The 23,139-nt window shown below is 33.8% G+C and overlaps 1 protein-coding gene across 5 annotated transcripts in view; it reads left to right on the top strand.

The window, feature by feature from the left end:
• The window catches only part of LOC124359366, a 140,758-nt gene that overhangs the window by 103,469 nt on the left and 14,150 nt on the right, over nucleotides 1–23,139 (top strand). For all 5 annotated transcript variants that reach the window (XM_046812055.1, XM_046812054.1, XM_046812052.1 and 2 more), the window contains 4 exons: nucleotides 4,170–4,343; nucleotides 16,782–16,904; nucleotides 17,621–17,947; nucleotides 22,025–22,162. In XM_046812055.1, coding sequence (XP_046668011.1) covers nucleotides 4,170–4,343; nucleotides 16,782–16,904; nucleotides 17,621–17,947; nucleotides 22,025–22,162 — 762 coding nt within the window. The remainder of the gene's footprint in view (nucleotides 1–4,169; nucleotides 4,344–16,781; nucleotides 16,905–17,620; nucleotides 17,948–22,024; nucleotides 22,163–23,139) is intronic.

Raw genomic sequence — 23,139 nt, 5'->3', positions numbered from 1 at the left:
GCGACCAATATGCTCACGCAAGGTCTCATTATAGTGGGAAATTAAATCTATAGTGTTGAGAAATTTTCCACTATTTGGATCTGCAAAGTTACAAGTTTCGTTTGTCCCTCTGAATGCACTACCCTGTTTTGCCAAAAATAAGACAGCATCTAGTATACAGCGTAGTACTTCTCTCCAGTGGGATTCCTCCTTTTTTATCTGATCCTGCAACTCCTTGTCGATCCCTCCTTTACCAAGTGACGTTTCTAATGCTTTCCATGAAACAAAGGTTTTCTTATGGTACTGGGAGTTTTCATGTTCTGGCAATTTGTCACTGAGTTTTTTCCAATTTGTGAATCCCTCCTTTCTTGCTAAAAACGAAATTGTTGATTCATGTTCTGTGTTCAAATGACGAAAAAGCCTGCATGGAACACAGTACAAAGCATTCATTGTCTCGCTGTAAGCCAAATAAGATCTTTTGACCTTTGAACCATTTTTCAAAATTTTGTAAAACCAATCTTTTGTAAGGTTTCGGCCCTCCCTACCGCTTTTACTCAAATCAGGATTATGATCATCGTTTTCACATCTCCTTTGTATGATGTAACATCTTTGTTTGTCACTAAGCTGAGTTGGCCAAGTTCCAGGGTCATTAAAATTAAAATTGTACTCACATTCACTCTCCTGTTCTTCATGGTTAGGCCCTTTTGAGTCTGAAACTGAAACTGCTTCTTGAAATGACGTAGAAGAGGCCCAAAAATCAGTGCGAAGTATGTGGTTTTTCACAAATAAAGTCATTGTTGTCTTCTTCCTCTGCACAAACGTCCATGAGATCTTCTCCTCCAGCGTTTTCTTCTCCCACTGCATCCTCTTGAACAGACGGTTTATTTCTCGTTGCTTCAGGTTCGGCTTCGTCTGTAAGCAACAGACATAAATGCACACATGACCAAACATTTTAATTTTTTAAGTAGGTTACATGTACAACATAAACAAATTATTACATTGTGTAACGTTTTATAAATCATGTAGGCCTAACTAAAAACGTTACAAAAATATAATGTTGTTAAATAGTGCCAATAATGCTAAAAAACATGCTATCTTAATTGGGATACTATTACAGTACTAGCCTACAGCCTATTCGATATATTAATTGTTTTAGTAGTAAGGGCCAAGGGGATATTATTACAATCAATGTATTGTTAACATTTTAGTACGTATGTTACCGTATTAAAACTATCGTTAATAATAGCATAGAAAGTAAGTGAAAGAAGCATTTTATCTATATGTTTTTTAATGTATTTAGTTCTGAATATTTAAATGTGTTTATGCTACGCAAGGTGTGGTGGGCGTCGGCCGACGAATGTGAACGGGAGAGGATTTTCATTCAGGCAACGAATCTATAAAATATTTATAAACTAAAACTATATTTACAATTAATGATCTATAACCACTATTTTTAACATTAAAACTGAAGTTTGTTGTTATTATGCCGCTATAGCCTATAACTGTTTTGTACTCAAAATGAATCTTAACAAATTAAAATACAACAAAAATTAGTTACCTTGGTCCTTGATATTTTGCAACCATGATGACATTAAAGTTGACGATTTCGCGGCCTCTTGTTGTCTTGCTTTAGCTTTCTTTCTGTGGAAACACCCTGATGGTTTTTTCGACATGTTGATCTATGTTAGTCACAGGTAGAATATTCATACAACTGCAACATGAAATCTAACCTAAAACTCATCAAAAGTTCACGCTCACGTCAAGCGGGAACACTCACGAGTCACTAGTCAGGGGCGGGAGCGGGAGACTTGCGCTTGCGCTTTCTAGTCCTAGTCAAGCCGTAGACAATGTTGCCAACCCACAGCCTTAGTTATGAAAATACCCTGCCGCTTTAAAGATATTTCTTACTAGGCCTATGTTCTTTTGGTTTGCGCAAATATAGTTTACTGAAGTAAGAAATTGTATGTACGTAGACTATATTGTGCTATTGACACTTGACAGTAGAAATGGTAAATGTTTTTTTTATGGTGGTCTCATCCCATCATTTGGCGCCCGGCGCGGCGCCCCCCCTAACTTGGCGCCCGGGTCACATGCCCCCCCTGCCCCTCCCTGGATCCGGCCCTGTATTTAAGAGTTTAGTTATAATGGTTTTAACCCTTTGAGGTCTCAATAAAAATTGCTTCGACTGTCCTCAGGTCGTATTTAATTTCTGTTAGTTTACAGTTCTTTGACAATACACAAATGCAAGTTTTAAATCCCTTTTTCTGCAACTTTTGTATTTTTTTCTTTTTATATATCAATGTAAATAACCTAAAAAGAATGTTTACATTATTTTATAGTATTTTTTTATAACTTTAAGTAACATTTAAAAAATATAAAAAAGAAGTCTAAAAATATAAAAACATAATTTTTATTTTTTTATACATATGTAATAAACCAAAATTACATGAATACAGGTGAAAAGGCACTAGGATCTCATCAGATACATGTTATTCATTATATAATATTATATAAAATACATTATATATATATTATAATTTTGCCTTAGTCCAGCCCTAGGCCTACTTTGGGCAACATGTCTAGCTCTTCCTCTTAGTCTACTAGTTTGTAGCCTAGGCCTAACTCTATTATTTGCATCTCCTTGTCCTACTTCTATCACATTATCCACGAATTGATCAAATTCTTCCCCATCATTACCTAGTTTCCAATCTAAACACATCACTTTCGTCGTCTAGGTTACCGGCGACTAGGTTACCGTCATTTACCACAATGTTTTCAGAAGAATTTTCACTATGATTCAACTAACAATCACTATCACGGTCTTCTTCAATAATCTGTTTTTCATTTTGGATACTAATTTCACTGAAAATACTATCACAATCATCTAATTCATCTAATATTTCGTCATCGTCAGTAAAACTTGTACTTGGACCAGCCATATTTGTAAACACGGCGCAAGTGCAAACGTCAGTTGTCTTCTATTTTCACTTCCAATGCCTCCTATATCGTGAATAAAGATCGTCGTAGCATTCACGTAACCAAAATAGAAGTCCAAAGTACCGAATAACTCAAATACCAAACAGCAATAGGTTAGAAATGGACAAACAAGCAGTGACATTATCCGGTCGACCTATTGTCGACATGCGAGCGTTCAGCGAAACTGCCGCGGTCGACTTATAGTCGACGACCGACCGCAAAGGGTTAATAATATAATTGTACATGAATATGTATTCCCTGTAGTGCTTTTACTCAGAATGTGGTACATAATACAGTAACAGTTAAATATACTTCGTAATGCATATATAGAAAAATTATATAACATTATTTTTCACAAAATTTTAGGAGGAAGGATAGGAGATTTTATTTAGTAAAAAACAATTTACCAAGTGTTTATACAAGAATCAGTTAGCAGACATCAAGATGGTGAACATGAAAAACTGAATGTGCCTCTTATGTTTTTGCACTGTATATGATTTCATACATTACACTCCTATTTATAAAGAGAAAAAGCCTATAGCTTTGGTTAACTCACTTCTTCCCAGATCCAAGGGCACATAAGAAGTTATGCAGTAGCAAATAATATTGACTAACTATAGAAATAGCATTGGTCTATAAGAAATTATTGGTTAACAGTACAAGGGTTAAACAAGAATATACTGCCTGTGATGATTTGTATAATGTAAGTACTAGTTGAAACTTGTCTATGAACATCTACATATGCAAAGAAGTTATTCAAATATGTTATAAAATTAACAATTTATTCTTGAAAATACTTACAAAAATGCCCCTTCTCTTTGCTTGTTGCCAGCAATGTAGAAAATATGCTTCTATTTAGTTATTAAAGAAAATATAAAAGAATATTTTTATGGTAAAAAACTACTCTTGTCTAAAGCTTTGATCTGTGATCTGAACAAGCTGTAGCAATCAGACATTGTCAGCCTCATTGATTTATTACACTGTCGACTGATTATCAGTTATGTTCTTATCATTCTTAAAACAGCTATTTAAGTATATAAAGGTTGTATATTTAAATTAATATATCAAACAAATTTAATGGAATCTAGATCATAAATATTTCTCACCCTGAGTATTTCTGATACTAATATGCTTCTTCCTTAGCATTTCTTGCCAATAAATCCATTTGTGTTGCCAACAAGTATACTTCTCATATTTACCATTGACTTTTGCAGGAAGGGTTTCTGGGGTTTGACTTGGACTACTGGAGTGGCAAGTGGAGAGGATGGGACAAGGTGAACATCAAACGTAGAGATAAGTTGCGAGAGGTTGTCAGAAAACTAGAGGGTGAAGTTTCTCTGGTCCACGTCCTTGAGGAATGTGAACACACTGTCAGGCTGAATTTAGAGGTAATATAACTACCTTCTTGTTTCTGTGCCTGATATTTAAAATGGCAACTCCTTGAGTGCCAGGCTGATATTTTAATCTTAAAAACACTATAATGCTCTTATTTTTAAATGTATTAAAAATTAGAAATAATTTTAGCCAACTCTTTAGATATAATTTCATGTAAACAATTTTTAAAAGTTTAAAATAAGCTATTATCACGTGGTATAGTGAGGACTATTTCTAAAACACATAACCATAGTTAAAGATGTGTTTGGGTTAAGTGAAGTTTTTTTTTTTGGTTCACCTTTTTTATTGTACATGAGAAAGTCACACATTTTGGCACTCTGCCTCTTGTACATGGATACAATTTTACCAGCTCTTGACATATCATGTAATAATGAAGCTGAGAAATAATATTTTAGGTAAGATCTAGTGATTAGGTTGAACAGTTTTTTGTCAGATTTTTCTTTAGACAGTGGAATTGAGTTTAAAATAATGGGTTTTCATTTTGTACAAGCTTTGAAATTCTTATATAGTGTTGTTTATTTAACAGAACTGACTGTAAACATCTCACCAACTTGCTTGCAAAATTCTGATTAATACTTTATGAATGTGAGTATTTGTCAAATATAAACCATACTTTCACTTTCTTAACTATGATATAGAGGCAACCATACAAGTGTTGATGAAGGGAATGTGAGGGGAGGTATGCTGTTAGTGTTGTTTAAAATGCTGTATGCTCACCAGTAAGGGGTATGTAAAATATTCTGCTGGTAGTTCCATAGTGCAAGGTGTCAAGTGAGGCATTTTTCATATAGGGGTTCAAATGTCACTATTGTTTGCTTATCTGTTTTATTCTAAACTCGGAGGGCGTCTAAGAGTGGCCATAGAGGTTCTCTCTCAGATTGGAAGATTATCATCATGTCTGATATATCAGCTCAGTGGGCAACCGAGTAGTCTCTGCTATCATCATTTCTGATATATCAGCTCAGTGGGCAACCGAGTGGTCTCTGCTATCATCATTTCTTATATATCAGCTCAGCGGGCAACCGAGTGGTCTCTGCTACCATCATTTCTGATATATAAGCTCAGTGGGCTATCGAGTGGTCTCTGCTATCATCATTTCTGATATATCAGTTCAGCAGGCAACCGAGTGGTCTCTGCTATTTTCCAGTTGAGATCAGCTGGCTACTGCGTGTAACACAATGCATTGCACAGTTTTGTAATTCTTCTATTTATAATCCTTATCCAGGCTTGTGTGGAAAATGCTGTAATTTCTTGACCAAAGAAGTCATTATATTTATTTTTAACTGTTTGCAGCACATATATCTTAGTAAACATTGCTTTATTATATGAGTCTCAACATTACTGTAGCTGCTATAGACAATAGACAATAGACAAATTCTTTATTTACAAATTCTTTGAGAATTGTAACTCGTCAAAATTTGTTACAGATCATATAAATACAATTGCGTAGTTTATTTACAGGTAAATGTCCAGTTTGGTTGTTAGTTTTGCTCTCTGTTCAGGTATTCTTCTAACGAGTAGAATGGATTTTGCAGCAGCCACAGCTTCACCTTCTTCTTGAATTTTGCCGCACCATGTCCCTTCAGGTCTTCTGGCAGGTGGTTCCACAGTTTTAAACCCATGTAAGAGGGCTTCTCCTCAAATAGAAAAAGTCGATGCCCAGGAAGATGAAAATCTGTCGCTTGTCTTGTGTTGTAATGATGTGTGTTACATCCTCTGGGAAAACCTCTCTCGTGCACACAGGTTACTGCCTCCAGCACGTACAAGGATACAACCGTCAGAATTGAGAGGTTGATAAAAGCTGGTCGACAACTCTCTCTTGGCTGTAAGTCAGCAAGTGTTCTCACTGCTTTTTTCTGTGTTACCAGCACACGTTGGAGATTTCCTGCAGATAAATTACCCCAGACCAGGAGACCATAGCGAAGGTTCGATTCAAATAAAGCAAAGTAGGCTGTTTTTGCAGAGGGTACATCACTTATTGATTTTATTCTTTTAACAACATACAGTCCAGTACCTAATTTCCTGCACAGGTTGTCAATGTGCGTTGTCCATTTGAGATCTTCATCTATTGTCACTCCCAAGTACTTTGCCTCTGATGCTGCTTGGACGTTAGGCAGGTGCACAGTTTGTTCCTTTTTTGGGCCCAATATGAGTTGCTGGGTTTTAGCTTCATTAACTACCAGGTTATTAATATGGCAGTACTGTACCGCCATGTTCATTGCAGTGAATGACTCTATCTCCAGGTTTTCTGGGGTTCTATCGGCTAAAAGTAGAACGGTATCATCTGCATACATCAGAGTTGTAGCAAATTCATCTAAGTACTTAGGTAAATCGTTCGTAAATAGAGTAAAGAGTACAGGACCCAGGACTGGTCCTTGGGGGACGCCCCTTAGAACTGGAAGTGAACTGGATCTGATGTGTGCAATTTTATTGTTTTGAGTATGCCGGATTTCAACTACCTGTTCTCTATTGGTTAGGTAACTCCTGAACCACTCAGCTTCAGTGCCCCGTATTCCCATAGTATTTAGTTTGGTCAGCAGTTGTTCATGGTCAAGGGTGTCAAAGGCTTTGCTTAAATCTAAGAATATTGCTGTTGTTGTATTTTTAGCTTCTATTTGATCTATTACGTATTCAATAAAACTAATTAAAGCTGTCGATGTAGATTTATTTTTGGTGAAACCGTGCTGTTGATCAGTAAGCAGATTATTGTATGTCATGTAGTTTAGGAGATGATTAAGCACAATCTTTTCAATAACTTTAGAGAATGTTGGCGTTAGTATAATGCTTCAGACTGATCACCTTGTTTAAAAATGGGGATTACTTTAGATAGTTTTAGTTGATGTGGAAATCTACCAGATTGGAAGGACATGTTTATTAGAGTGGTTAAAGGGTAGGCTATTTCATGTTTACAAGCCTTCAACAACTTTCTTGAGATTTCGTCAATTCCTGCAGAGACTTTAGCTGGCAGTGAGTTGATCGTTTTGATGACTTCTTCAATTGTTGTGTCATAGAGATAAAAAGAGCGAGTGTCAAGCTGCTGAATAGGACTTGGAGTTCTTTAGAGGGTTGTTGTTTAAAATAGCAGAGTCAGCCATGGTCGTAAAAACAGTGTTGAAATGTTCCACAATTTGCTGAGGATCGTTGATAGTTTTATTGTCAATTTTAAGTTCTTTCAGTCCTACAGACGATTTCTTGGTTCTTCTTTCATTATTTATAATATTCCAAAGGGCTTTAGTTTTATTTTCTGAACGTGCTATTCGGTCGACCGTTGACTGACGTCTGAGTTCTTTTATCTTCAAGTCATAATTCTTTTTCTTAGTAGCAACTTCCTGCTTGTGTTCTAATGAGCCCATAAGAAGATAACGCTCATTGGCGCCTAAGAATTCTTGCCTCAAAGTGTGCAGTTCAGGGTCCCATAGTTTTTCTTTGCCTTTGCATTGCTTATATTTTTTATAAGGACATGTTTGGTTCAGTGCTGATGTAATGATGTTAGAGAAATTTTTATAAGCGATTTCAGTGTCATTACAGTTGATGACTCTTTCCCAGGTTTCATTAGACAATGCCAGTTTTAAATTGTGGATATTGTCATCATTAAAATTTCTCTTTTGTCCTTTAACATTACCAGTATCTTCTGTAAAAACATTGAGCGTACAAATTTGGGCTGTGTGGTCAGAAATCCCTGAATTTAAGATCTCAATTGACACGTCATCCCCTTTTTGATTAGTACATATACAGTCAATTGATGTTTGTGACTGTGGTGTTATTCTAGTTGGAGGAAGAGGGATTCTTGTCATATTGTAGCTAAAAAGTGTCTCATCAAATAGCACTTGGTCATGTTCGAGTTTAAGGCAGTCGATGTTAATGTCACCTATTAAAACAATTGGGCTCTTCCAGGTTGGCACCGTGTCTAACACTGAAGCAATCACACCCATGCTCTCAGTTAGTGAGCTCTGAGGAGGACGGTAGATGCCCATTATATAGACATATTGGTTTAAAGTTTTCATTCGCACCATGGCTATCTCGCACACAAGTTCAATACTGAAATTCTGCATTTGTACCATTTCCACCTGATCGCTTAGAGATGCTTTACAATAAATTGCAACACCTCCCTTCAAATGATTTTGTCAACTATATTCTGCTATCAAACAGAAATCTTCAAGTCGAGTGTTACTGATGTGATCTTGAGTCAGTCCATGTTCTGTTAGTACAATTAAGTGTGGCTTCACTATTTGGAGAAAATGGTTTAAACGGTCAATTTTATTACTAATTCTATCTACATTCTGATGAAGGACTGTTAAATGATGTATATGGTCTTTTTGAGAAGGGATTTCAATCAAAAGACTGGTTATGATTTTAACTTTGCTGTTTGTCATGTTGCTGTGGCATAAAAAATTGTGTGGTTGGTGGACTTCAGCCTGCACAGGAGATTGAGGATATAGGCAGTGAGTTATTTTTCTCTGTCAAGCAGTTGTAATGCTTGATCATGTGGTCCTTGAAAAACACGATGTTTTTGGCAAAAAACTCCTCACATGTCTCATCCTTGGCTCGTGGCTTTGAGTTAAGAGGCGGGCTTTTAGTCAGTTTGAAGACAGTATCCGAGCAAACCACTGACGTATTTTCTATTTGCTCTGTTAGCTTGGAATTAGATATCTGTGTTGCAGGAGCTACAACTTGATTTTGATTACTTGACCTATTTTTAGCCATTTGTAGGGATACACTTAAATGGGTCTTTGTTTTTCTTTTATTTCTGTTAGAGTGTATGCGTGCCTGTGGCCAGTCTTGAATTTTATTGGCATAACTCTAAAACTGGTTCTGTAGTGCTTTCACTGAGTTTTCCGTTTGCTCTTGGCGGCTTTTCAGGCTTATCATATCCTGAATAAGAGTAAGGTTGTTTGATTTTCCAGAATTTTGTACCAGTAACTGTGATTGTATGTTTTCGGTTTGAGTTTCCGAGGTTTTATAAATTTTGATTTCCTTATCTGAGTCAGGATTCTCTTGATGAGACCGTTTCAGATTTTTTAAGGTTGTATGTAATTGTTTTATTTCTTTCTCATAGTTTAAAATTGCCAATTCTTTTTCCCTATCCTGTTCTTTGAAAGCTTGTATAAGATTGGTGTGTGATTCTTTTTCTCTACAAAATTGAAGTTCAGCTTCCTGTAAAGATTCAGCTAACCTGGAATTTCTGTTTTCTAGGGTTTGAATCTGACTTTCAAGTTCTTCAATGTTGGCCTCATATTTTATTTTCTCAAGCTCAAAAGTGACCCTCATTTGTGCTGAGTTAGTTGAGAATTCTTCTGTGTCATATCATACAATTCTCTTTTAAGATTTCTATTTTCAGCTAACAAAGCATTTCCAGCTTCATCAGCTAGTGTATCAAAATTATATCAAATTGGAATTAGGGGTCTAGCTTTGGATTATCTGCAATCATATCTAAATAACAGGAAACAAAGAACCATTATCAATGAGAATTCGCATAGAGTCACATCAAATTGGGAAAATATTCTGTATGGTGTCCCTCAAGGCTCTATTTTAGGGCCTACCCTTTTTCTTATATATATTAATAATTTACCAATCGACATACCAAACAAACAATTTATTTTATTTGCAGATGATACAAATGTTCTTATTACAGAAAAAAACTTTTTCAATATGGAGGAATCTATAACAAGAACTCTTCAGTTGTTAGAAAATTGGTTTAATTCTACTGGACTTCTGTTAAATCAAACTAAAACCAATATAATAAATTTCAGACCTAGTAACAATGGTAATAGCTTCTTAGAAAATTCTGGATTAAATCTAGTGGACTCTCACAAATTTTTAGGTATCAAAATTGACAAAAACTTAAATTGGAAATGCCATGTAAACCACCTTGTAAACAAATTGAGTTCGTTCCGATTTGCAATGAAGATTTTAGTAGAATCTGTATCTATAAACACATGTAAAATTGTATACTTTGCATATATTCAGTCAATTCTTAAGTATGGTATAGTAATATGGGGATCATCTCCTGATTTTAAAAAAGTTTTCTTGGCACAAAAAGCAGTGGTAAGAGCAATGATGGGAGCAAACTTCAGAGAAAGCTGCCGTCCTATATTTAAAAAAGCAAAAATACTTACACTGCCATGTTTATACATATTGGACATTTTAAATCTGGTCCACAAACATCCAAATATTTATAGTTCATACACAAAACCAGCATACCTATAACACCAGACATAAGGATCTTTTGTTGTTTCCAATTCATAAAACTACCTTATTAGAGAAAAGTCCTTTATATATGGGTATTCGTGTGTACAATAGTTTGCCAACACCATTAAAACATCTTGAAGAAGCTCAATTTCATAAATGTATTAAAAAAATATTATTGAAAAAAAGCCTATTATAGTACAGATGAGATATTAAATGACAAGACAATTATATTTTAAATAAATAAATTTATTTAAACATCCCAGCACATGCACAAGCATAATAAGTGTGTATGTTGAATACTTCTGTCTTACTTTTAGGAAATTCCACTGTTTTACTTTTAAATTTAACATTGTTTATTAAATTATGACAATGCACCTGTTTGTATTACAAATTGTAATAATGTTCAAATGTAATGTGCAATAAAGACTTTGACTTTGACTTGACTTTGACTTTGAGTGTGAGGGATGTTTTCAAGTTGTCAGGATCTTGAAGATTTTTAATCTTATCATGAACTTCCTCTATCTCATTATGAAGTTCAATTTGACTAGTCAATGGCAGAGATTCGACTTTGGAGGTGTTTGTTGAAGAGTCTTTTTTACAGGTGACGCATTTCTAGTGATTTATTTCAGTACAAGTTAGTTTTTTCAGAGCTTTTTCGCTGATACTTTGGCAGCCAGCATGGTACCATAGCTGACAAGGACCATTGCATTTTAACCCAGAGTATCTCACACCAACTGAACATGTGCCACAGGCTTATTTTGTGGGCATTCTGAAATGTCAAAAAGAAAAATGAAAAGGTTAAGGTGTCAAACTAAATCAATTCTTTAAAGTGTGGCTACTTCTTTATGTCGAGAACTTAAAATTCAGATGTATGGATAAATCAGTTTTTTAAAGTTTGGCTGTTTCTTTATGTCAAAAATCTTAAAATTCAGATGTGGATAAATCAGTTTTTAAAAGTTTGGCTGATTCTTTATATCAAAAATAAAAAATAGTGTACGCTATCATTGTATTGAAATACTAATGCATTTGGTGGAGGCAGACATCAAACTATGGAAATAAGTTTGTCACACCTATTTGAGGCATTTAGAGGCATGCTGATTGCTGAACTGAAAGGTTTAAAATGCTAGTTATAAAACCTCTTAAAACCAATTCAGATGTCCTTGAGAAATATCTGAACTGGCCTCTATTTGTCAAAGCTTCATACTCTTGTTAATTTGAGCTTCAAAAATTAAAATCCCATGGTAAATATAATGAATTGTCTTCCTATTGAACATGCATACGCCCTTTCATGCTGTTTTAACTTTAAAATCCAAAGGACAGAAGTAAAAAAATCACTGAAAACAAAACAATTCTATATGCATAACATACTGCTGAATCTTTATTAACTAATTGTATGTGGTATATGGAACAATGTGTATTGTAGTGTATAATAAAAACTGAGATTTGGCCATCCAAGTGTTTGTTTAATGTTTGGGAAAGTGGTAACCTTTTCGGGCAAGGTGTTCACAGTTTGTTCTGGTCAATTATCTTCCTCTCCTTTCAACAGTTCTGGAGTGACCGTCTGAATTGTTCAGTGTGCCATAAATCTGAGAGAGTTTATTGTTGTCACAGCAAACATTGAGTCAATCAATGATTGACCTGTCTAAACCCACGAGGTAGTTGCCATGACTGTAAGCACATTGTGTTTGTTCTTGGCTTCAAAGAAGTTGAAGGTTGCTATTAGTTTGTTTTATTATTCTGGAGTGAAATGTAACATCGTTTCATCATCTATAACTGTTGAAGTTTAATAAAGTTCTTCCTTGTCTTCACATTGTTGAAGAATGTGCTCGGCACACTAGTGTGCTTAGCAAACTAGAAAAATGTAGAAGACCACAGAACGAAAAAAATTACAGGTTTTTATTTGATTTAATAACATTAGCTTCCATGTTCATCGTTATATTTTACAAAAAATACATATTATATTGTTAAATATAATTTAGTGTACGGCAAGATCATTGCCACACTTTTTAGTTTCAAGTTTATTGTGCATGTATAACCTTATATATTAGGGTTTTTGATACTTGAGAAAGAGCTTAGATTTCAATCCACAAAATTAACTTTTACTTTTTAACAATGGCCAATGTCAAAAATCCTATTATCCTTTCAAATCACCCATCGTTAATAATAAACTATAAACAAAGAACCTTTGTTCAATAAATTTATTTAAACCGATTCTGGGAACTTTTTCTCTACTTCAAATAAAATATTATGCAATAAAAAATCTTTACACAGGTCATATGCATTCACTTTGAAAGATGTGTCGCAAAGGTGATGGCTAAACAAAGAGATTGCAAGAAGGAGGGGGTTAAAATAAAATATGCAATAAAAAAGTCTTTACACAGGTCATATGCATTCACTTTGAAAGATGTATCGCAAAGGTGATGGCTAAACAAAGAGATTGCAAGAAGGAGGGGGTTATGTATTTGGTAGATGGAAGATTGGGGCACTGAGATGTTTGGGAGGTGGTTCTTGTTTATGAACATCATGTGATTCACACTACTTTGTCAGTAGGGCAGATGCTTGTGCTGTAATGAATCAAACCATATTCATTTGACTTCAGTAGTAGATGATGCATTGTAATGTTGATTTGTTTACTTTTTGGAGTTATAATTGTGTTTACAAACAGTTTACTTGATAATTACCTGTAAAGAAATCACCAGTGTATTAGTAATACTATAGACTCAACTGTACTGATCTACCAAATGGTTTCTTTCTTGCTCATTTTGTATCAATATTTCTATATGGCAGTCCTCTACACTCCGTACATCAATTACAGAAACACATGTTTTGTTATATTTGACTCACCTGGTAAAAACCTTCATCTTTTAAACTTCAAAATCTATAATTCCAACACCTTGAGACATCAATAAAAATTCAATACTATACAAAAGTATTCTGTTGAGTAAGGGAAAATGGACCTAAATGTTACCTTTGTAGGGCGAAGTTCATGACTGTAACATCGCAGTCAATGGGAGATGACATTGCAAGAATGGTGATTCAGTTGATGTCAGCAACTCTTGCATTATAATGTGGGTAAGTGTTGATTTGCTTTTAACCCACTAAAGTTATTGTTTAGTAAGTCAGTGGATTTGAAACATAACTCAAGTAACGGCACGTTACATTGAAACCTAAATATTCGTCAGTTTCTCTGGTAGTTTTTCACCAGTTTCCGTTCGAATCTGGAAGTATGACTTTGCCATTCTGGCACAAGGACATCTTAGATTTCAACACTATAGTTTGTACAGTAGATTCCCCGAGTTCAGCCTCGAATCAAGTATATGATTCGCACAGAACAAATCGCTATAGTGGAATCAGCTGTAAAGCGGAGAGATTGATCTTATTTTTCCACCATCTCATTACACATGGATCTGTTTATCCATAGTATTTCACAAGACAACTTTGAATAATACCTCCCTTTTTCGGATTCATGAAAAGACATTTTTGAAAAAGAATATTGCGATTCCAGTTGATTCTGTATGAATCGTACTGCTGCAATTTTGTGAATAGGCCGTATTAAGTAATGCCATTTGAGATGTTGAGCCAAACTTTAAAGTAAAAAGAAACCTGTATAATTCATATAGAAGTGTCATGTTTTCTGCCGTTTGATTGATATCTGTTCTTTGTGTCATGTAACAGGTACCATTTTCTCTACAAAGTAGATTACCAATGATTATGTAATTAAACTACAATTGATTGTTTCTTTTCATGAGCAGGCAATGTACATCTGGGTGGTGGGTATCTTTGTTGTGTAGTTTAAACTATCTTATATGTCTAGGTTTTAATTATACCAGGTGTCCCAAACTTCAGTTTACTGAGTGTAACTAATACAAAGAAAACATGTACAATAAATTAGTAGATTTATTTTGATGCAGTAGAATTCCACTAGTCTAACCACTTTGGGACTGAGGAACTGGATGTGTTCTAATAAGGGTTTATAGTTTGGACAAATTTTCTTAAATTGCCTGTAAACTTATAATAGTTTATGAATGTCATTTTATAATAGTTTTAGTTATTAATATACAAGAGAATCGCAAGAATCCCACTAACCAGCGACTGAGGGTTTTTTTCCAGTCTGGTGTCTTAGTGTGATACTCAGACAGGTGCTTTTTCTGAGCTATTAACATTTCATTGGCAATTTCTTGATTGAACTGTAAAACACTGACCAACTTCTGATTGTCACTAAATTTTTTATTTCTTTCACAAACATAAATACACTAAGTCAGCCACTTATTAATGTTGGTTGTGTGTATATCATTGTAAGGTTTACAAGTCATCACTAATTCTGTGATTTGTTTCTTTGTTTCGTTTATCTCATTTTCAATTTGTTTATCCACAGTCATTATTTCTGTTTATTACACCCACAGTTAACTACAAGATCTTTGCAGTCTGTCATATTTCATTTCATCCCACAAATCAGCTATGGTTTAAATTGTGTCTATGGTGTTAAGGTCTGTAATAGCTTCTATAAGGTTCTTTTCTAAATTGAGGTGATGTATTTTCTAGGACGTCTTTATAACTATTCAATTAATTCTTGTTCTATTGGTTGAATTCAAGACGCAACAATAGGTGGGAGAAATACTGCTTTAATTTATCCCTTAATTAGCAATAAGGATGTGATCTTGCATTATTCAATAACGATAGAACACAGAGAGGTTTTTTTTAATGGTAGCGACTAATTTTTACAGTTTATAACAGATTTTTGGTTGAGGTGATAGACTGATAGAGTAGCAATGATTAATTTTTAGCGCTCTAGGTTTGTTTTACTTACCAATAAAAACAGCTACAGTTTATGTATAACGTTGGTATTACTTCAAGTAGTAATGGCCTATCTTAAGCAAGTTTTCTATTTCTACAGTATTATTTGATGCAGCAAGTATTTATATCATTAACATTTTATAGTTAGGGCCAGTCTCATTAATTTTATAAATCTAGTAAGGTGTTAGTTCACGGTCGTAAATGATTTGTTTAAATTTCAGTAAAAATTCAGTTGCTCTCTCATCACATCAGCAGGAAGTTTTTATTTGATATTCCTACAATGTGACATAGTGACGAATTTCCCACTGATTACTGAATAGACTAGCACCAATACAGATTGGTTGAAATCTTCACAAGCTGTGAATTCACCTTCAACATTAATTTTTTTAAAGAATATATTTCTTTTCTTTGATAATAGGGCCAAAGAGCAGGATCCCTTTGCTCCTTTGTTGGCTGAACCGTATCTGTAATGCATCTATAGTTCCTGTTTTAGCTTTTTAAACTTCAATTTTTACCAAGAAGCTTTTAATATATTTTTCCTCTAGTCGGTGAACTGACTGAAGTCATGTAAACAGAGGTGCTGGGTTGTGTGCTGATAAATCTTCAACAAATTGGTGTCTGAGTGGTGGTTGGACTACCATAGTCTTAACAGACTAGCCAAGAGCTGACTAGAGGGATTCTACTGTATTTTAAAAGTAAACAAAAAATTAATCCTTATTCGTTATGAATATTATTCATAAATTAGACAGTTCATTTTAATAAACAGCTTTCATTATCAGACAGTTATATCATCTTATTCAAGAGCTAGATAAATTTAATGAGCACTTCCCAAGCTTAGTGTAACAGACTGTTGTACCTTTCTCATGAAAAATAACTGAGTTGCCTGGTATCCACAGGATTCATTAATTTTTATTAAAAGTTATATACATGGAATTTTATATTGTTATATGTTATTGGTCTTCTATTGAAGTGTACAAAATAAGTGTTTCAAACAAACTACAATAACAGTTTAAATAGGTTTGGTAGTTTGGTCAATACATTATGTAAAGTATCACAATTTTCCTAAAGATATTGTATAAATAATGTAACTTTATCGCTTAAATAACTTTACTGCTTATAAATGGTAGTGAGTGAAAATAATGATTAAAAATGTCTTGTAATTTCATTTTCCCTTTTGTCAGAGGACCCTAAATTGTTACTGGTACTACAGACAAGAGTGAGTAAGTACACCGTGCAACATTATTGGCCACATTATGATGAATTTTACTCACAACACAACATTTATTTCAACTGTAGACACTAGCTTTATATTGATTTTTTGTGGAATTTTGACCAGAAAACAAAACTTTTTACTAATAGTATGACACATTTAATATTGAATCATAGTTTCAAAAATTGTATTTTATAAATTACAATTTTGATTTTTAGTCTTTATTGCACTTTTTCAGGCTGAAGAAAAAAATAAATTGTACAACTGGAGTTTAATGCAAAATGCAACTAATATAGAATACAACAATATAATAAAAAACCAACAGCAAGTGCTTTGTGATAAAGTAAAGGAGCGATTACAGGTGGGTGTGTGGTAATAATTACCTTTTTTTTACAGGGTCATATTAATTTACGTGTCATTTAAATAATGTAATGGATAATTTAGCCGAACTACTATTACTAGTCTTGTTTGTGTTATTCATAAGTAAAATCATTTGTATAATTTGTATGTGATCATTTTTAAGTATTGTATAGCTTCTAGTAAGTTATGAAGACTCATCTTAAATACTCCATTGCTTACATGTCTTTTCTAATCTACTTCATGGGTTGAATAAGGGAAAATCTTTAGAATTATGATTTTTAAAGTTAGTGAGTGTCATTCTTGGGTGTCACACTTTATTAACTTCTAGCTCAATCTGTCTAGTCATTTTATCAGACAATATTGACTCTGCGAGAAATTTCTCTAATACTTTGCCAAAAATATGAACTTAATATGAGTAAAAAAGTATTTCTCATGAGTCAAACGTTATTTCTGCTAAATCGCAAACATTTTCTTGCTTTACAGATTTTAGGTTTGTGTGGATTTCATCTCTTTTGTTTGTTGGCTTTTACAATGGAAGTCCCATGCTGTTAAATCATTGAATTCATTTTGTTAGTTAAAAATTTGAACAAGATTTTAGTATTATTTAATGTTATATTTTACATATTATATAATTTTTTCTCATATCTGGTATAAACTGTTAATGGCATGAAATAAGAATCTATCAAAATAAAACGATGTATGCAAATTATTGTACAGGAATTCCTAAAAAGCGTGGAAGGAGTTTGCACAGAACCCCCATTCTTGTATACTGTGCTGATTGTAATGGCTTTGGTATCGTCTGAGAAACAAAGCCTACGATTAAGTGAGATCCTCCAGTTTATTCAGGACAAGTTCCCTTTCTATCAGAACCGGGAATCCTGGAAAAAATCAGTGGTTGTGACTCTAGAATTGAACAGTTTCTTCACTAAAACCTGTGTGAACTGCAGACCCCAAAGGCTCCAAGACCACGACTGTGATTGGTGCATAGACTCAACCACTGCCACCGACATCCTGGCCCGAGCTTTCCAACTTCAACCACAAGAGGTAAGTTGAAGAATAAATAATTTTTAGAAACAAAGTGTTTTGCATTGACATTTTACAACGTTACTATAGGCTTTAAACACTTTCACAATATGTTGTGTACTTCAAATAGAGTTATATTTTGTTGTTACTAATAGTATGTATTGTAAACATAAATTTAAGAAAATTATTAACTACCTCTACTTCTGATAAAATATTCAAGATATTGACTTAAATGTGATCTTACAAGGAATACGTTTATGTACAAAACTATAAAGAAATGTGAAGTAAACATGATTTAGCAATTGTCTGTCTGTTTACTGGAGAGTAGCTAATATGGAGACATAAACAGAGCAGACACATAGTGATCGATGCTTGAATATACACATGGAATATATGAACTTACATTTCTTACAAACAACAATATTTATTCACTTATGTTTGTTGCTGGGACATGTTTTTATTTTCTCATAACATTATTTCCTTTCAAAACATGGTTTCCTTCTTTTACATGAACTATTTATGTTATGAAAAATGTAGAGGTAGAGTTTAAACTGCACGTTTTGTATATCTCAATAATATTGATAATTTTACTATGAAAAATATAATACATAATACAATGTAATTTCATTTTATTTATATTTTTGAAGAACTACTTTTAGCGGACTATAGGTGTATGTTTTGCACAGGGACAAATTTTTGTTTCGCGTTATGGAATGGACCGTCATGCTTGTTTGTTCTGTAGCTGCTAGGGGCAGGACTATTACGGCCATTTTGATGTCAGCAAGTCGTTTCTCCATTGAGTGAGAGTGTGTTAGTTACTGTTGTTGAGAGAGGTTACTGTTGTTCCTTGTTGAAGTGACTACTTTTTTTGGCGGGTTATGGATGTATGTTCAATGAATATTTCATATCTGCACCGGGCAAAGTCGAGTCAGGCCTACCTGGGTGCAATGATCTTGATACTTCTGGTTTTTACAACTGTCACAATTCTGTATTCTTAAAACCTGTTTTTAGCGAAGAGGTGTTAAAAATAATTAATAATTTAAAAAATAAAAAGTCAACTGAATACGATTTTCTTTCTGTACAACTTATAAAAAGTGTATGATTTGTTATAGCAGAGGTCCTAGGAGTATTAACCCTTTTAACCCCGGCCATTAAATCAAGTGATGTGCCAGAAATCCCAAGCCATTTTCAGACAAAATGTAAGGGTTTTGTAAAAAATTCATAACTCAGTTATTTTTTAAGATATTTAGGTAATTCTTTTTTTGTTTTACTTCTTTAAACATGTAGCTTACAGAAATATACAAATAAAATTATTATTTTGAAAGTAATTTTTTTTAAATGCATATACATATATAAAAAATAAATAAAAATTAAAAAAAATTTCAAGTTTGATCATGGAAACCATATAGATAAAAAAATATTTGACACAAAAATACCCATTTACTTTATGAAATATTTAATCCTTAATAAAAGGAAACAAAAATTATAGGCCTACCTTATTTACAAGTGGAGTAACATCAATTTTTGTAAAGCCGTGTAAATTTTTCTTTTTGCCATTTCTGGGCAAGGCAATGTAACAAGACCTTTGAAATTCACAGTACTTAAAATAAACATAAAACCAAAGTTATTTCTGACAAAATAACTAAAACTGTTCATAATCTAAATTTAAAAAAAGTTTTAAAACAATATTTACATCACTACAAAATGTAAAATTTCAAGATAACCATCACTCAAATCGTCGTCACTAATCACATCCACACCATTTGCAACTAGGTTACTAATTATTGTATTTTCACTTACGGGAGACTTTGAACGATGTCTTTTACTCATTTTGAAATAAAACAAATAATAAACTAAACTTTAACTGCCGTACTTTATACTGCTTTACCCTAAAACTGTGAAGAAAACGGAATATTCACAACCACGTGATATACAGCTGTCTGCAACAAGCGTGAGCAGTCAGTCGAGACGAACTGCAATTGCTCAGTCACAGACTGACAAAATACGAAGTTACAAACTAATATATTACGATGCAAAATATCTTTGTGCACAAGTCTGTGAAATTTCAAAGCATTTGGTGAAATAGATAGCCAGTAAAGTAATAAAAAGTGCACGTCCGCACTATACGGACGTCGGGAGTTAACGCCATTTTTACGACGTCCGTATAGTACGGACGTCGGGGTTAAAAGGGTTAATAAATTTGAGTTTTAGCAGTAGTGTCTTCCCAAATAAACTGAAAGAATTAATTGTGCTCATTCATGTGAAAAGCTCAAAAGGCCTAATTCAGCATTAAAGACCGATTGCTCTTTAGTCGGTTATGTTTAAGATTATAGAGAAATGCATGAAAAACAGGTTGAAGGGCTGGAAATCCGGTCAGTTCTCTGGTTAACTATTTACCCGAACGACTTCTACGAACATGTGACGATCGTTCGAACGATTCCAACTGTTCAAACCAAATAATCCAACGTGCATTATCTTTATGTCTTGCTGTTTCGTAGTCCTTGAGTAATCTAACTAACTGAGTCTGTACTGTCTATTCGTGGACAAAAACGATCGGCAGTACTCAAATTACCGATTGGTATAACATGTTTTGTAGTTGTGTATAAAAATATTTAGAAATAATATATAGAAACAGAATAACGTTATTTATAAATAATATTATAATTGAAGTTAGTTTTTTCTGTGCCTCTATTTTTCAACAATAGTGTGTTTACTGGTTCTATGTGCGGACTTTAGCTCCTCAATAGTAAACAGATGATCGCTAATTCGTATTTTATCTGTACTGTTGTATTTTGCGTAGTTGTAAATAAATATATTCTCTATAAATATATAACCATACATTTTACATACATGTAATATATTCTGGAAGCTCATTTTATAACCTACCATTTCTATTACTTAAAAAGGAAAAATGTGAAATATATTTATTTCCCTGAATCTCTGCAAATTCCTTTGAAGTAACGTGATATTCTTAGGCTTCGCCCTCCCCCACCAAAGATAAATTAATTAAGTATAGTTCAGATGAAAGTATTTGGTTTATTTGTGGATTGTATTGAACTGACCTTGTGTGCTGGCGAGAAATCATTGTCTCGTACAGAAAGTTCGTCCACCGCTAGACCTCTGACCCGCAATACTGAGCTGCAGTCTGTCCCACGGTAGTGCCGTGTTGGTATTTATTTGTTATCTTTGTATTTCTGAATTGGATACATGCATTTTCTAAACATCACAGAAAGGAAAGTTATTAGGTTTACACAATGTTATGTCAACACATCGAAAGACAGAGATAAAAACTAAGGAGCTTAAAATAGGTGATAGCTATAAATGGTCACCGAATTTCTTGCATATCGCTAGTGACGAAATGCTAGAGCATCGCAGCTTTGTGGCATTTCTCGCAAATACTGCTAGTGACGATAAAACATCATCGTTGCACTTGACGTAAGTGCATAGACTAGATAATCGGAAATTTTCGACCTGGAAAATCGGGAATTTAAAAAGAGGTTTTGAGTGGCCACCCTGTTACTATTGTTCGATTGGATTAATTGTTCAATCCTAATCGACACCTGACCTGTCTACCTTTCTATAAAATTTTAAATTACTGTTTAATTATGAATCGTCATAGAAATAAATCGTCAATCTGCCAACCTTACACCCTTCCAACACCTCTCCTGCTTCCCCTAATAATAATTCACACCATATTCATATTACTTTGCTGTCCTAAATAATTTTATCTTATACTAATACTCATCAGCCCTGAGGGGGCATGATTTAACATGTTCAATATTTATTAATATTTCTATTAATTGTTCTTAAAAATGTTTCTTACAAAATGCTCAGAAATAGGGTAATTAGAGGTGAAATTATTGTCCAATGCAGAGTTACCTTTAGATTAACTTTCATGGTTTTGAGAAGTGAAAGTTGTACAGAAGCTTTAAACTTATAAAATGTAACATCTGAATTGGTGCATTTGTTCATTATACTTCATTCTCAGGTATCTTTAGTTGTTTATTTTTACAAATCAAACATATTTCATAATTTTAATATTTAAAATTAATATACAGTAATATAATGAGTTGAAATTTAGGACCATTGCCTTTCCAGGTTCCTGTAATCCAACATACTGAAAGTCACCATATAATGCAAGAAGCAAGGACAGACGAAAATCTGAAAAGCTTTGAAAATATAATGGAAGTAAAAAGTGAGAATACTATCACTGAACCAACAGTCCACCCTCTCAAGGTAATTTGACAAAAACTACTTACGTTTTGTAGTGCTTGTTTTAAATTATAACACAATAAATAAAGCCATTACCATCTAGTACAGGTTACAGTATCCCACTGTGTCTACCTTATATGTAAGAGATATGGTTAGAAAATATTTGCACTGTCATCATTACAACAGACCTAGGAATACAATAAAACTGAGAATAAGATGATACAGATACAGCACATGTATCTGTGTATCTGTATCTGTGCATACACACTAAGCACATAACAGACATCATTGGTGAAAATACAAACATGTTACAATAAAAATAAAAAAATACAGATTGCTTTGTTATATCACATTATAAATCTTATATTTTAGAGAGATCCTTTTAATAAAAAAGATCTTCAGTTTCTTCTTTAGGGTTTTGGTATAATCGTTCTTCTTGTCAGCTGGAAGTAGGTTAACACATTCAGTGCTAAGCGGGACCATTTGGTCCCGCCCGAGCGTCTCGGCACCATTCACGGGTGCACGCGGGACCTATCGGTCCCGCTGGGCATTGTTGTTTTGCTCTTGGCACTGTTTAGGCAGCACTGCATAGAGGCCCTTTCTGATAGCGTGAGCGTGTTGGGCTGGTTTCGTTCTTTGTTCTAGTGTGCATAGTTTCTTGGTTCAGCTAACTATAGTTGTTTTATCTAGTGCTGTGTTTGCTATTATTTCGTGATTGTTGTTAGCAAAATAAACAATGGCTGGGACATCTAGAGACCCCGAGGTAGTTTGTAATACATTACCAATGATTCGTGATGATATAACAAGTGCCATGACAATAAAATGCACAATAACAAAAAGTGTTTGGTATGATGTACATATTGTAAGTAAGATGTGTTAAAAACTACAAAGAAGGGAGGGGATGGTTGTAAATAATAAAATGATATACTATTAGTGGCTTTCAGTGAAAATTATCTTGTTTTTGAGTGTGAACTCATATATAAATCAACGAAAACCTGCAG

This window comes from Homalodisca vitripennis, chromosome 4, assembly GCF_021130785.1.
Source record: "Homalodisca vitripennis isolate AUS2020 chromosome 4, UT_GWSS_2.1, whole genome shotgun sequence".
NCBI lineage: Eukaryota > Metazoa > Arthropoda > Insecta > Hemiptera > Cicadellidae > Homalodisca > Homalodisca vitripennis.
The sequence above is the reverse complement of the archived record's forward strand: the minus strand, read 5'-3'. Positions and strand labels throughout refer to the sequence as shown.